The sequence below is a fragment of the Theropithecus gelada genome, chromosome 7b (assembly GCF_003255815.1).
Source record: "Theropithecus gelada isolate Dixy chromosome 7b, Tgel_1.0, whole genome shotgun sequence".
Taxonomy (NCBI): Eukaryota; Metazoa; Chordata; class Mammalia; order Primates; family Cercopithecidae; genus Theropithecus; species Theropithecus gelada.
In genome coordinates, this window is record NC_037675.1 from 76,466,048 (window position 1) to 76,480,593 (window position 14,546).

At 40.6% G+C, this 14,546-nt stretch overlaps 1 protein-coding gene across 3 annotated transcripts in view; it reads right to left on the bottom strand.

Moving 5' to 3' along the window:
- The window catches only part of NEK9 (NIMA related kinase 9), a 44,532-nt gene extending 37,122 nt beyond the window's left edge, over positions 1 to 7,410 (bottom strand). For 2 of the 3 annotated variants that reach the window (XM_025392228.1, XM_025392227.1), the window contains exons 1-4: positions 7,033 to 7,410; positions 4,384 to 4,561; positions 1,490 to 1,545; positions 879 to 949 (exon numbers count right to left, since the gene is read on the bottom strand). In XM_025392228.1, the coding sequence (XP_025248013.1) occupies positions 879 to 949; positions 1,490 to 1,545; positions 4,384 to 4,561; positions 7,033 to 7,251 (524 nt within the window). In that variant the 5' untranslated portion in view covers positions 7,252 to 7,410. The remainder of the gene's footprint in view (positions 1 to 878; positions 950 to 1,489; positions 1,546 to 4,383; positions 4,562 to 7,032) is intronic. The other variant, XM_025392229.1, reaches the window with a different exon arrangement.
- Between the last annotated feature and the right edge of the window lie 7,136 nt (positions 7,411 to 14,546).

A 14,546-nucleotide genomic window follows, 5' to 3' on the forward strand; every position in this document is an offset into this window, starting at 1 on the left:
CAAGGCAACTTTAACTAACTTGGTTGGTGTCAAAGTTTCAAATAATCTGTTAAGGCAACAGAAGAGGCCTACACGTCCCCACAACGATATGATTAGGCCATTTAGTCATCTAAATAAAATCACAGGGTATTTTTCTAAAGATTAATTGACCATATGTAAAACAAAATGAACTGTGCCTGGTTCACTATGGCTTCCTTATTGAAAGATGTGAATAAACCAGAATAATATACTTTGTTACTTTTAAAAGAAAATAACAACATGCAACAGAAGCCATTCAATAGCTATCCAGAAATATATGTTAACTGAATGAACAAACCAATAAAAAAAGAAATCTTAGTGTATTATAATTAATCTCTGGCACTAGTCAATGACTCACTTAAGAAGGGTATAATGATGTGAAAATGTTACTGAGATGGTTCTCTTCTATAGCTAGAAATGAATGGAAATGTGCTTGTTTTTAAAGATCTGGTAAATTTGTACAATTAACTGTACAAAGTGAAGAGGTTTTTATTTAAATTAAAAGCGCTTAATTATAGAATTAAAAAGAATTGCCAATTATTACTGCTGTGAATCTTACCAAATACTACTTCTCATAGTGCTTTCTAGGCTTTACTGATGAATTAACAAACTGAATTCTAAAATTTTTGTCTGTAAAATGACTAAGTAGTACTTGGCTACTGAGGAGATTCTTCCTAGATCATAAACATGGTTTAACTTCAGGGAGTGAAAATAACATTCCTCATTATTTTCCTTTCCTAATGATATAAATGGAAAAACTCTTGGCTGCTTAATCAAGAAAATAAAAGTGTTGCTGGGGGGTATCCAGGGTAGGGGCTGAATTAGTAGAGAATCCATCCATAAATTTTTTTACTTTTTACCTATGAAGGATTCCAGCTTTATGGATACAGCTCACTGCTGAAACAATCTGAAATAGGTACCACACCACCATCTGCAGAGAAAAAATAAATATTTGGATTAGAAACAAAAAGCTCCATTTAAGTAAATACACACACATACACAAACAAACAAAACAAAGAAAGCTGCAATCAGAAGTTATGATTCAACATGACTTGACATCTCTTCCTTGCAGGTTGAGTAGGCAAAGAAAAGTGAAGGGGTAAAAAAACACAAAAAACAGGTTCCTCATAAAATCGTTCCAATGTCATTATAATATATAGTATGGTAAAGCAGACATGTGGAAAAACTCAGGAAGAATGCAAAGTTATAGAAAACTGGGCATACCAGTATGCAGTAATAGAACCAGGAAAGAAAGCCCACAGAGAATCATGATGTGGAGGTAAAACGTTTAGGAAGCAGCTATAGACAGCTTCCTTGTTAGAGGTTTCCTTTCTCATGAATATCAGAGCCTGGAAGGAGTCTGAACAAAAGGAAAAAAACACTCTTCATTATTGGAAGAGTAAATACAGAACTAGAATGCAAGAATTACAACACTACAATTCTAACTTCCTTCCATAGAAATATGAATTACCTCTTCCTCAAACAACTTGTCCTTCTGACGAAGGATTTTGTCATACAGGTTCCCTCCTGCAATTAAACAAGACACAGGTTTGAATTGCTTAATACAGATCAAAGCTTGGCTCCTGTTACAGGGTTTTTTAGGTGACACAAGCAAATGAAGGATTCTGCTTTCTTTCCATAGGCAACTACTTCTTTTGACTTTTCACATGGGCACAAAACTCTTCCCATCTCTTAAGGACTGCATCAGAAATATTCTTCAAAGATCTCCCTAACACAAGAGTCTTAATAAAAAAAAGACATTTTAAGAAAAGATGTGAGTAAAGACCATTCTTGTTCCCAACAAGTATATTCAAAATCAGATTTCTTTTCTAGAACTCTCCTTTAAGAACTCTGTAATATTTTTGTAACAACTCTCCCAGTTGTGACTCCTATAACATTTGGATTAGGCTGGGCACAGTGGCTCACGCCTATAATCCCAGAACTTTGGGAGGCTGAGGTGGGCAAATCATTTGGGTTTGGGAATTCAAGACCAGCCTGGGCAACACAGCAAAACCCTATCTCTACCAAAAATACAAAAAATTAGCCAGGTGTGGGGGCACGTGCCTGTGGTCCCAACTAATCAGGAGGCTGAGGTGCAAGGATCGCCTGAGCCTGGCAGGCGGAGGTTGCAGTGAGCTGAGATCGCACCACTGCACTCCAGGCTGGGTGACAGTGAGAGTCTATCTCAGGAAAAAAAGAAAAAAATTGGATTACACCTGTGATACAATGTTTTGTATTTATAGGGTATATATTGACAAATTTTCTACTTCACACCGAAAAATTTCCCAAAATTTAGGGTCTACCCCTAGACTGTTTCCTATCATTACTCTCTTTACTAATTCCTTCCTGTGGAATAAGTGTGAATTTACTTCTCTCTTTCCTTTATCTAGTAATACAGACCGCAAGTAATCATGGTTCATCTTACATCCCACCTGCAACTATAACTTACACTTTAGCCCTGGGTAAGTTTTTACTTCTTTTCCCCTGCAACTTAGTAACTCAGTTTCAACAAATGTATCATTTGTTCTAGTTCTTCCTAATCACAAAAGAAGTTAATGTCCTAGGGCTTCTCGTACTTCGAAAATTTTTAACAGAATCTTGTATATGGCACTGATCACCAATGATCATAATATACAAGAGTTTACACAAGAAAGTTATAAGGGACGAACATGCTGGAACCTCTTTAGCATGCAGTTCAGAAAAGGGCTTTGGAGGTTCTCTTGTGCAATAAGATGATTAACAGCTAGTACAGTATGTAGCAAACACTTTCTACCTACCAAATACTATGCATGTAATATAACAATCCTAGAAAGTGGGTACTGTTATCAATAAACTTTTCTTTTTTGAGATGGAGTTTCGCTCTGTTACCAGGCTGCAGTGGCGTGATCTCCACTCACTGCAACCTCCAACTCACTGGTTCAAGCAATTCTCCTGCCTCAGCCTCCCCAGTAGCTGGGATTATAGGCACGCGCCACCATGTGCAGCTAATTTTTGTTATTTTTTAGTAGAGACAGAGTTTCACCATGTTGGCCAGGATGGTCTCGATCTCCTGACCTCGTGATCCGCCCAACTCAGTCTCCCAAAGCATTGGGATTACAGGCGTGAGCCACCATGCCCAGCCTTTTTTTTTTTTTTTTTTTTTTGAGACAGGGTCTGGCTCCATCGCCCAGGCTGGAGTGCAGTGGTCTGAGCTCACTGCAACTACTGCCTCCCTGTCTCAAGCCATCCTCCCTCCTCAGCCTCCCAAGTAGCTGTGACTACAGGTGCACACCACCACACCCAGCTAATTTTTTGCATTTTTGGTAGCAACAGTGTTTTACTATGTTGCCTAGGCCTTCCTCGAACTCCTGTGCTCAAGTGATCTGCCTGTCTTGGTTTCCCAAAGTGCTGGAATTACAGGCGTGCACCACTGTCCCTGGCCAACAAACTCATTTTAAAATGAGGAAACTGCTGGGTGCGGTGGCTTAAGCCTGTAATCCCAGGCTTAATCTCAGGTGGGCGGATCACCTGAGGTCAGGAGTTAGAGACGAGCCTGGCCAACATGGCAAAACCCTGTCTCTACTAAAACTACAAAAATTAGCTGGGCGTGGTGGCGCATGCCTGTAATCCCAGCTACTCAGGAGGCTGAAGCAGGAGAATCGTTTGAACCCAGGAGGCGAAGGTTGTGGTGAGCAAAGATGGCACCACTGCACTCCAGCCTGGGCAACAAGAGTAAAACTTTGTCTCAAAAAAATAAATAAATAAAAATAAAGTGAGGAAACTGAGGCACAGAGAAGTTAAGTTTCTTGCCATGGTTATAGAGCTAGAAAGTAGACAAACTTGGGTTTAGAGTCTATTTTCTTTAACAACTAGGCTATACTGCTATCTTACAAGCAAAATGATCTGAAGAAATCAGGGATCAGATAAATAGTGCCATGCTTTACCATATACCACTTTCACTCAGTTATGATCTTTGGACTACTTTTCAATAGGATAGCTTTAGCTGAAGACAATATAAATAAATATCACCTACAAGATATTATTAAATACTGTATCAAGCACTGCCAAGCCACATTCTGGTTAACTAATGTCATTTCATGAAAAAAAAAAACTTGAAAAATAAATGTAAAATCCAACCGAAGAAAAGATAGTTTGAAAATGGAACTATAATCACAAGAGAAAATTTGGATATGCAGGGGAAAATCCCTCTCCTTATTTCGTTAACCACTTCAAAATTCTCCAAGGCCTGAAAAGTTTCTCTTAAACTCGAGACATTCATTTAAAGTTTTTATCACTGTATATGTCTCTTCTTATATTCTTCTCCTCAAGGTAACTATGAGTCTACGAAAGTCTTGCTGGAGAAAGTCCCACTGAACTCTATCTTACCATTACAATATTCCAGCTCAATCAGCAGGGTGGTATTGTCCATGAAGTGATTGTAGTAGGCAATAATGTTGTCATGCTGCAGCAGTGCCAGAATAACAATCTCATTCAAGGCATCACGACGTTCCTTCTCAGACAGCCGGGTCAAATCAACTTCCTTCCACACAACCAGTGAGTCATCCTAAACACAGTAACAGAGGTATCGTGCTTTTCCTCTTGCCTGGCAGCAAATGAATCCACACCTAGATTTGTAAGCCTAGAAGCAAAACTATCTAAGAGGAGCAGAGACTGACTCCTCTTATTTTTTCCTTTTAACAGACTTCAAAGGTTATGTGTACAATTTAGCATTATAATTTATCGCAGGACAGGGGAAGTAAAGCATTACGACGTCGTTGTCACACTCAATTTGCATGATGTCAGTTCCAGGTAAAAATATGGGCTGGGCATAGGTCTCAAAAAGATTCTATTGAGGATACTATGACAGACTGCTAATCATGATGGTGATTATGGCAGGGCAAGAATACGTGAGAGGTAGAGAACTGGGAAGCAATTATCTATAGTCGGTCACAGCTTCTAAAATGAAAATACTAAACTTGCCTCTAGTTTTATAAATTTAGACTTCCCTAGTTTTATAAATTTAGACTTACCCTTTCTGGATAAGTCATGCCCCCTTTTGCAACTCTATAATCTCTCACACTTTTATGTATCACATTTTCTTCCATTTCTGAAAATTTACCTGTAGCTCCTGATGTCTACCATCTTTTTTTTTTTTTTTTTTTTTTTTTTTTTGAGATAGAGTGCAGTCATAGCTCATTTCTGCTCTGAACTCCTGGGCTGAAGCAATCCTCCTACCTCAGCTTCCCCAGTAGTTAGGACTACAGGCATTGCACTGCCACACTCAGCTATTTTTTTTTTTTTTTTTAAGAGATGGAGTATCACTGTGTTGCCCAGGCTGGTCTGAAACTCCTGGCCTCAAGCGACCTGACCACCTTGGCCTCCCAGGTGTTGGGATTACAGGCATGAGCCACTGTGCCTGGCCTCATTTTTTGCTGACACTGCTTCCTAGCCCAGGAGCATCTCCACCAATGTAACCTTCCCCATCCTTTTGAATGCCTCTGCCAAGCCTTTACAATGTTTTTGAAAAGACTCTGATGAACCTTTTACTGTAACCATGCCTTTAATTTTTAGACCCCATACACTGAAATATTTGTCCATTCTTTTCATATCTCTACATATACAACTTAATGCTATGTGTTTACTAACAATGGCCAACTTTTCCTATTGAAATATAAGCTTCTAGAGGAAAAGAGTGCTTCTGAACTTCTGTAAATTCACAGACCTAATAAATATTTGGTGATATGGATAACGCTATGCAATTTTTGAGAAGTATAATCAAATTGAACTCAAAACAAACCCAGTAATCAAGTTCAACAGGATAATAATAAAAAGGCAATGGGCAAGATGTGAGACTTTAGTTCTAGTCCAAGATTTACTTATAACTTAAGTGAGCAAGTCACTTAAGTATACTTAGTTTCTCTAACTAAAATATAGAAATAACAATCCTTATCTCCTCTTTCTCATTTTGAGTGCAAAAAAGAAAACAGACTACTAAGAATAACTCTAACATCATACATTAACGTGGCATCAGGATAAAAAAGAACACTTAAAAATATTTTCTTGCAACCACTTCTCTCCTTCTCCATCTTTCAGCCTTAAAAGTATGCTGGCTTGGAACACACACCAGAACTGCAGATGGATGGATCACTTTCAGCAACCCCAGCAAGTTCTCATTAAATGTTTACCCTAAAGTAAGATTTTATGATCAAAACCAGTATATCGTTAGTTTTTGTAAGTAGAATCATCACTGCAGGGTTTTACACTAGTATATATTCTTAACTTGGGATTCCGTGATCCATGGATCTCTCCAAAGGATGTGCCTATGTGCAAATGTGTTGATGGAGGGGGTAAGATTACTTTGCTTATGTTAGGTTCTCAGAGGGGTCCTTGTGCCCCCCAAATTAAGAACTAATGGCTTAGAATATACCAACAGAGTACTTCCCATGCATAAACCCTTTAGGATAAACACTGATAAAGAACCAACACACAAAGATCTTCCCAATGAGCTTCAAGAAAAGCTTCCAACTGAGTGATCACAGCTGAACTTAAAGATAATGACACAAACTACGGAGGTGCCACCGGTGTGGGGATTTTGAAGCTATGCCCGTCCTCCTCACCCCGACCTTGGAGAACTATATATACAGCATGAGGGGAAGGAAGTTTTGGCAATACCTCACATTCGTATACCACTTTAATTTACAGAACAAGCGCCTTCGTTTCATTCTCAAGATAATCTTTAAAAAAAAAAAGGATGATTTCAAGGTATTATCAGTAAGCCCATTTTACAGATGGGGAACCTAAAGCTCAGAGACGGTTAGGTGACTTAGGCCAATCAAAAATGACTAGTTAGTCAAACCAATGATCTTGCCAATTTCTAGTGCCGATGAGGGGGAAGAGTGGTGAAGACCCTGACACATATATCCTGTGGGCGCCTAAAGCACTAAGCTCACGACGCTGAGAAAGCGGGGCCGGGAAGAAGGGACTCGGGGCGACCCGACAGCGCCAGATAGGACGGCCAGTGCCGAGGGCCGCTACCTCGGTGCGGCGGTACAGCGTGGCTTCCCCGAAGGCGCCGCGGCCCAGGACGCGGATGGGGATGTAGTGCAGCTCCTCCTGCTCCGCCGCGCCGCCGCCGGCTCGCGGCCCCTGACTAGCGCTAGGCCCCGGACTCGAGTCCCCGCAACTCCCGGATTCGCTCCCAAAGTCCGAGTTGAGGGAATCGCAGTGTCGTTCGTACTCGCCCAGCACCGACATGGCGGCGGCCGCGGGCCTTCGGGACCGGCCTGCGTATGGCCGGAGGCGCTGGCCGCGCTGCGTCCCGCTCGCTTCAGATGCCGGCCCGCGGATCCGTCAGCCCAGCAACCTCGCGAAGCTCCATGGTGGCTCCTGCCCCCTGACCCGGAAGCAGTTCTCTGTGTTTCCGGCCCGGCTGAGTTTCCTCCGCCTTTGCTTGCCAGCTTGGCTAGTCTAGCGGCCAAGGCTTCCCGCTTTCGGGGAAGGCCTGCAAAGTGAGGCTTCGGGCTGGTATTGGCGGGCGCGTGGTGGGAACTGCGTGGAACCGAAGGGCTCCCACGGGAACAAGGGCATCACTGACAGTACGGCCTCTCGGGTCTGTTTACCCTCCTCTGCTTCCCTGGTCAGGTCCCCATACAACTTCGAGGTTCAGAGGTCGTCCAGTCTCATGTTGACCTCAGGTCTGTGACAAGAGGGTGATTGGGGAAGCATTCCCAGTGTACACCTTCTTTCACCTTCCAACGTTGGACAGCATTCTTTTTTAGAAAGATAGTATAGTAAAGATAATATGGCCGGACAAGGTGGCTTACGCCTGTAATCTCAGCATGTTAGGAGGCCGAGGTGGGCAGATCACCTGAGGTCAGGCGTTTGAGACCAGCCTGGCCAACTGTTGAAACCGCGTCTCTATAAAAATACAAAAATTATCCAGGCGTGGTGGCAGGCACCTGTAATCCCAGCTACTTGAGAGGCTGAGGCTGGAGAATCAATTGAATCCGGAAGGAGGAGGTTGTAGTGAGCCGAGATCGCACCACTACGCTCCAGCCTGGATGACAGAGCAAGACTTTGTCTCAAAAAAAAAAAAAAAAAAAAAAAAAAGTAATATAGACAGCCTAAATGTCCGCCTCCTGTCATCTCAGTCCTTGGTTCCAGTTCTTTCTCCCAGAGCCATCGTAAGTCCCTCCCTCTTCTACACAACTCCAAAAATATTTTAAGTCAACTCTCCTGACACTTTCCTTCTCCCCCGTCTTTTTCCAGGTTCAGTTTATTCAGATTTTTCCAGATGTTTGACCATATGATCTCATGAAACATTGAGCATTCAGTGCCACACACTGGGAACAGGAGATCTGCAATAACATGCTCCCTACCGTCAAGTAGGAAAACAGCAATACGGTGAACAACAGGTGTTCCATCAGTTATGTGACCTTGGGCAACTTCTCATCTCCAAGCTTGTTTTTGAACTCTATAAAAGTTATGAGAATATGGTCTACATCACAGACATAACAGCTAACATTTATTGAGTGTTATGTTCTGGGTACTATGCTAAAGGTTTTTCACGTATTATCCCACATTATTATGTATTATCCTATGTATTATGTATTATCCTAACATTCCCATTTTACAGAAACAGAGTCACCTAAGTTACCTGCTTAATGTGATAGACCTAGTAAGAGGGAGCTGGGAAGTTAAACCCAGCAATCTGAAAAAGCAGGATGTGATGGGGCTAAGAGAAAGCCATGTGACTAGCCGGGCGTGGTGGCTCAGGCCTGTAATTCCAGCACTCTGGGAGGCCGAGGTGGGTCCATCACTTGAAGCCTGGAGTTCAATTCCAGCCTGGCCCACATGGTGAAACCCTGTCTCCACTAAAAATACAAAAATTAGCGGGTGTGCACACACCTGTAATCCCAGCTACTTGGGACGCTGAGACACAAGAATTGCTTGAACCGGGGAGGCGGAGGTTGCAGTGAGCCAAGATCATGCCACTGCACTTGAGCCTGGGTAACACAGCGAGAACCTGTCTCAAATAAATACATAAAAATGTGTCATATGGATTTGTGAAAAGTTTCTACTTTAAGAGAGCTTACAATTCATGTAACAGAAAACCACCAGGCAATTAAAACAGTTTGTATAAGGGCTATAAAGTGCAAGATTCTAGAAAGGCATTTAGGAGGGGCATCTGTCCAAGCCAAACTTGCTGTGTGAGTGCAGGCTCCCTGGAGGAATATACAAAATGTTAAGTCCAATGGTGGCTAAATAAACTAGAGACATCATTCCGCAGGTAGAGGCCATTCCATCTACATCCTCCTATTAATTAGAAGGCACTTTGAGGATAGGTATTGCCTCTTGTTTATCTAGATAAACTCGAGTTTAGTTTGGCTTAAATCTGTTAATTCTATTAACTGTTAATTCTATTATTCTTGGTTAATCTGTTAAACAGAAAAGATGCTCAATAGTTTCTCAGTTGAATGGGAAAAAAAAAATTACTTAAAATTGGGAATGTTGACTTTCAAAGAGGCTGAATAGATTTCAGCCAAAACTTAAAAATTTATTTTTTTCTGGCACTTTGCAACGAGGAACTAGTTTTCTATAACTTGGTTGGCCTGAAACTGAATTGTTCTAATGATAATGCATGGATACTACAAGCTTAGAAGAAACATGTCCTATTACAGAGCAGAGACATTCCTGCCGAATTCTTCATTATACTGGATCTAACTGAAACTAATTGTCTTACCTTTGAATATTCATAAGTTCAAAAATAGTCAACATTTATTCTAATGGTATAACTTTTTTTTTTTTGGAGACAGTCTCACTCTGCACCCAGGCTGAGTGCAGTGGCATGATCTCAGCTCACTGCAACCTCCACCTCCCAGGTTCAAGTGATTCTCATGCCTCAGCCTCCTGAGTAGCTGGGATTACAAGCATCTGCCACCACACCCAGCTAATTTTCATATTTTTAGTAGAGAGGGGGGGGGTTCTGCCATGTTGGCCAGGCTGGTCTCGAACTCCTGACCTCAAGTGATTGGCCTGCCAAAGTGTTGGGATTACAGGCGTGAGCCACTGCACCTGGCCAAGGTGTAAAGTTTTAAAGTGCCTTTGGCTGAAACCAAACTATTTCCACATTTTACTCTAACAAGTGAATGGTTAGAATGCTATTTTGCAGAAGTTTCCAATTTGTGAATGGCAAATTCCCAGGGGCCATAGAGTTACTGTCAAGATGAAAGAACCTACCAAAGACCAACCCAAGTTTATACCCTTCACTGTCTGCCACAGTAGCCACTAGCTACATGTAGCTACTGACCCTTGAATTGTGGCTAGTCTAATTTTAAGCTATCAATGTGGTATAGCTTGAAATACACACTGGATTTTCAAGACTTTACATGAAAAATGGAATACAAAACATCTCCTTAACCATTTTTATATTAACTATATGTTGAATAATATTTTCGGTATATTAGGTTAAATATACTACTAAAAATAATTTTTGGCTGGGCGCAGTGGCTCATGCCTATAATCCCAGCACTCTGGAAGGCTGAGGTGAACAGACCACGAAGTCAGGAGTTCGAGACCATCCTGGCCAACATGGTGAAACCCTGTCTACTAAAAATACAAAAATTACCTGGGTGTGGTGGCATGTGCCTGTAATCCCACCTACTCGGAGGCTGGAGAATCAGCAAATTTTTACCTGTTTTTACTTCTTTAATGTGATGCTAGAAAATTTAAAATTATACATGCATCTCAACATTATATGAGACACCACTGCAACAGACTGAATAAATGATTTTATAAAGCATGTATTGGGCTGGGTGCAGTGGCTCATGCCTGTAATCCCAGCACTTTGTGAGGCTGAGGTGGGTGGATCACGAGGTTGGGAGTTTAAGACCAGCCTGGCCAACATGGTGAAACTCCATCTCTACTAAAAATACAAAATTAGCTGGGCGTGGTGGTGCATGCCTGTAATCCCAGCTACTCAGAAGGCTGATGCAGAATTGCTTGAACCCAGGAGGCAGAGGTTGCGGTGAGCCAAAATGGCGCCATTGCACTCCAGCCTGGGCAACAAGAGTGAAACTCCGTCTCAAAAGAAAAAAAATTATTCCCAAATAATGGGGACCACTACACTACAGACTATGGATTCATAATAAAATTTATGTGAGGGAGAACAGAGGTAAGAGGATAAGTAAGAGGCCAGCCAGTCAGTGTGCAAAGCACTTCATATTGGCTCTTGGAAAGCTTTGTGAAAAATGTTCAACTGTAAGTGAAAGGAGAGGAGAAAAGGCCTTTACCTCCTGGAGTGGGGTTTTGCATTGGATATGATAGGCCTAAAAAGTGAGTCCTGAAGGGTCATATATTGGGGGGGGTCTTTTAGGCTTTTAGGAATGAAAGGCAAGGGAGACGGCTTTCTGTAGGAGTGATTCTATGTAGTTGCAATTTTAATTGCAAAAACCGCAATCACTTTTGAGCGAACCTAATAGTAACAGTTTCCAAAAGAGAGAAGATAGAATAAAATGCCTAGCTTACAGAACCATATTTGGTCTGAGGATGCAAAATTAAGGATTCTTAATTATATATACATATATATGTATAAAATTTACATATATTACATACAAAAAATATAATCTTTTACTAGCTCATATAAACTATCGATCTGCAGTAACTGAAGAATAACAATATTTTTTCTCTAATTCATCAGGTATCATTTGCCATAATTTAAAATGGAGAAATACGGAAGAATTATCACCAATCCAGACATAGAAGTACTCAAGAGTAACAGAACATACACCTAAAATGGTTTCTGCTAGCCTTTATTTGAGAAAATTTACACAAAAATCCCCAATCCAACATTTACAAGTGAATCTGTATAAATCCCATATGCCTCTTTCCCAAACAAACCGAAAAATGGCTTTATGACAGGGGTCCATGACAATGGTATACAAGGCTTACTTAAACTGCATCATTCTCATTTATACAGACCATTTTGGATAATATGCTCAAAAATGGAGGAAAGCACATAACACCCCTGATTTTAAAGCTTATTTGCTCTTGTGTCAGTCTTTTGTCAAAGGCAAATACTTTTACTTTTTGGATAAAACCAAGGTATAATATCAATTAACTTTTAAACCAAAAGCACAAAATGTCCCAGTTGATAGGCATGAGTAAAGGGAAGGGACATGAAAGAATGTCATCTCCTACAAAGCTTAAGTTTAGGGTCACACTTGGGAACAAAAGCATCAACAACATAAAATATTCTCTTCTCCTATCTTCTTGACATTTTATCACATCAGAAGAACATAACTAACAGAGTAGCTTTCATTGCTCCTAAAAAGGGGAAAGGCACCAGTCAGAAATAGGAAATAAAATCTTGTTAGGCTAATGGTACATAATAGAATTTCACATTTAAAAGTTTAAAGATGGAGGCTGGGCATGGTGGCTCACGTGTGTAATCCCAGCACTTTGGGAGGCTGAAGTAGGCGGATCACTTGAGGTCAGGAGTTTGAGACCAGCCTGGCCAATATGGTGAAACTCTACTAAAAATACAAAAATTAGCCAGGCGTGGTGGTGTGCGCCTGTATTCCCAGCTACTCAGGAGGCTGAGGCAGAATTGCCTGAACCCAGGAGGTGAAGGTTGCAGCAAGCCAAGATAGCGCCATTGCACTCCAGCCTGGGCATCGCAGCAAGACTCTGTCCCCCCCCCTCCCCGCCCAAAAAAAAAAGTTTCAGGATGGATCTTAACCCACATATTATCTTCTCTACTTGGATGCATCCTCTGTGACTTAGTATATGTAATACTACAGATAGACTTTCTCAACCTTTGCTGCCTATGCTAAGGATCTGCAGCCAGGTTCTCAGAAGCAGTACCTACCAATTCTCAACAGCAGATGGCAATGTTGTACAAGTTAACGACAGAGCTACTTTTATGCCACATGAGAAGATAAACAGAGTCAAATGAGGGGGAAAAAACGGTTTGAGTTCATAGTAGCAGGAACATTAACAGAATAGCCTGAGATTTTAACAACATAACTCATTCCCTCTTCCACCTTTGTACTTTATCCAGGTCAACACATCAGGGTTCTCTAACAATTCCAGTATTCTGCTGCTTTACTGTAAGATACATGTAATTCTTGCGACTGTGATTAAACAAGCCCTGTAATAGTCAGCAGGGTTAAAAAGAGATTACAGAAAGGATAAATTCCTACCTACTTTCTTGGAAGATGTGGGAAAGATTTCAAGTCACAACATTTTTCATAACTTTATAAACATGGTCATTTATATCCACATTTTCTCTTATTTACATTAGTTTTGGCCCTTAGGCACCTCATACTCCTACAGTGATTATTGGCTTTGCCTTCTTAACATGTATTTTTAAGTATTTACTCTCTTAATGGCCCTCCTAGATGTCTATTTTATACATCGTATCTCTTAATTCTCTAGATGGAACACTGAAGGACAGGAATTAAGTGACTGGCCATGCAAGAGCTGGAAATTTTATTTATTTTTCCTTGGTATAAGTTATGTTAAAAATTTAAGCAACCACGTATCTAACAGAGGAATTTTATCTAGGACATATTAAAAAAAAACAAAAAACTCTCAAAACTCAATAGTAAAAAGAACAGGTGACCTAAATAGAAAACAGACAAAAGACATGAACAGACATTTCACCAAAGAGGATATATAGATGGCAAATCAGCACATGAAAAGATACTCAACATGATTGGCCATTGGAAAATGCAAATTAAAACCACATGTGGTGTCATTACACACATCTATGTGAATGGTTAAGATAAAAAATAGTAGTAATACCAAACGCTGGTGAGGATGTGAAGAAACTGGATCAATCATACATTGCTGTATGAATTGTATGAGTGGCTGTATGTAAAAGGTACAGCCACTCTGGAAAAAGAGTAGGGTAGTTTCTTACAAAAATATACGTGTTTACCATACAACCCAACAGTGCCCTTTTGAGCATTTATCCCAGAAAATGAAAATGTATGTTCACATAAAAACCTGTACATGAATGTTCATAGCAGCTTTATTAGTAAGGGCAAAAAACTGAAAACAACTCTTATGTCCTTTAGTGGGTGAATGGTTAAGCAAACTGTGGTACATCCATACCATGGAATACTACTCAGCAATCAAAAAGAACTGCCTAGACTTCACAACGATGCAACATATGCATGTGAGAAATCTGTACATACCCCCTAAATATATAAAAATTTTTAAAAGAAAAAAAGAAACTATTGATACATGCAACAACTTGGATGGATTTCAAGGGAATTATGCTGGATGAAAAAAAGTCAACCTCATAAGATTACGTTCTGTATGATTCTGTTCACACAACATTCTTGAAATGACAAAATTACAGAGATGGAGGACAGAACAGTGGTAGCCACAGGTTGGGGTGAGGGTATAAGAAAGGGATGTGACTGTGGCTGTAAAAGGGCAGCGAAAGGGATTCATGTGACAGAACTGTCTCTTGTGATGGTGATCACATGAATCTACACATGTGATAATATTGCATATAATTAAATACACACACGAAAAAA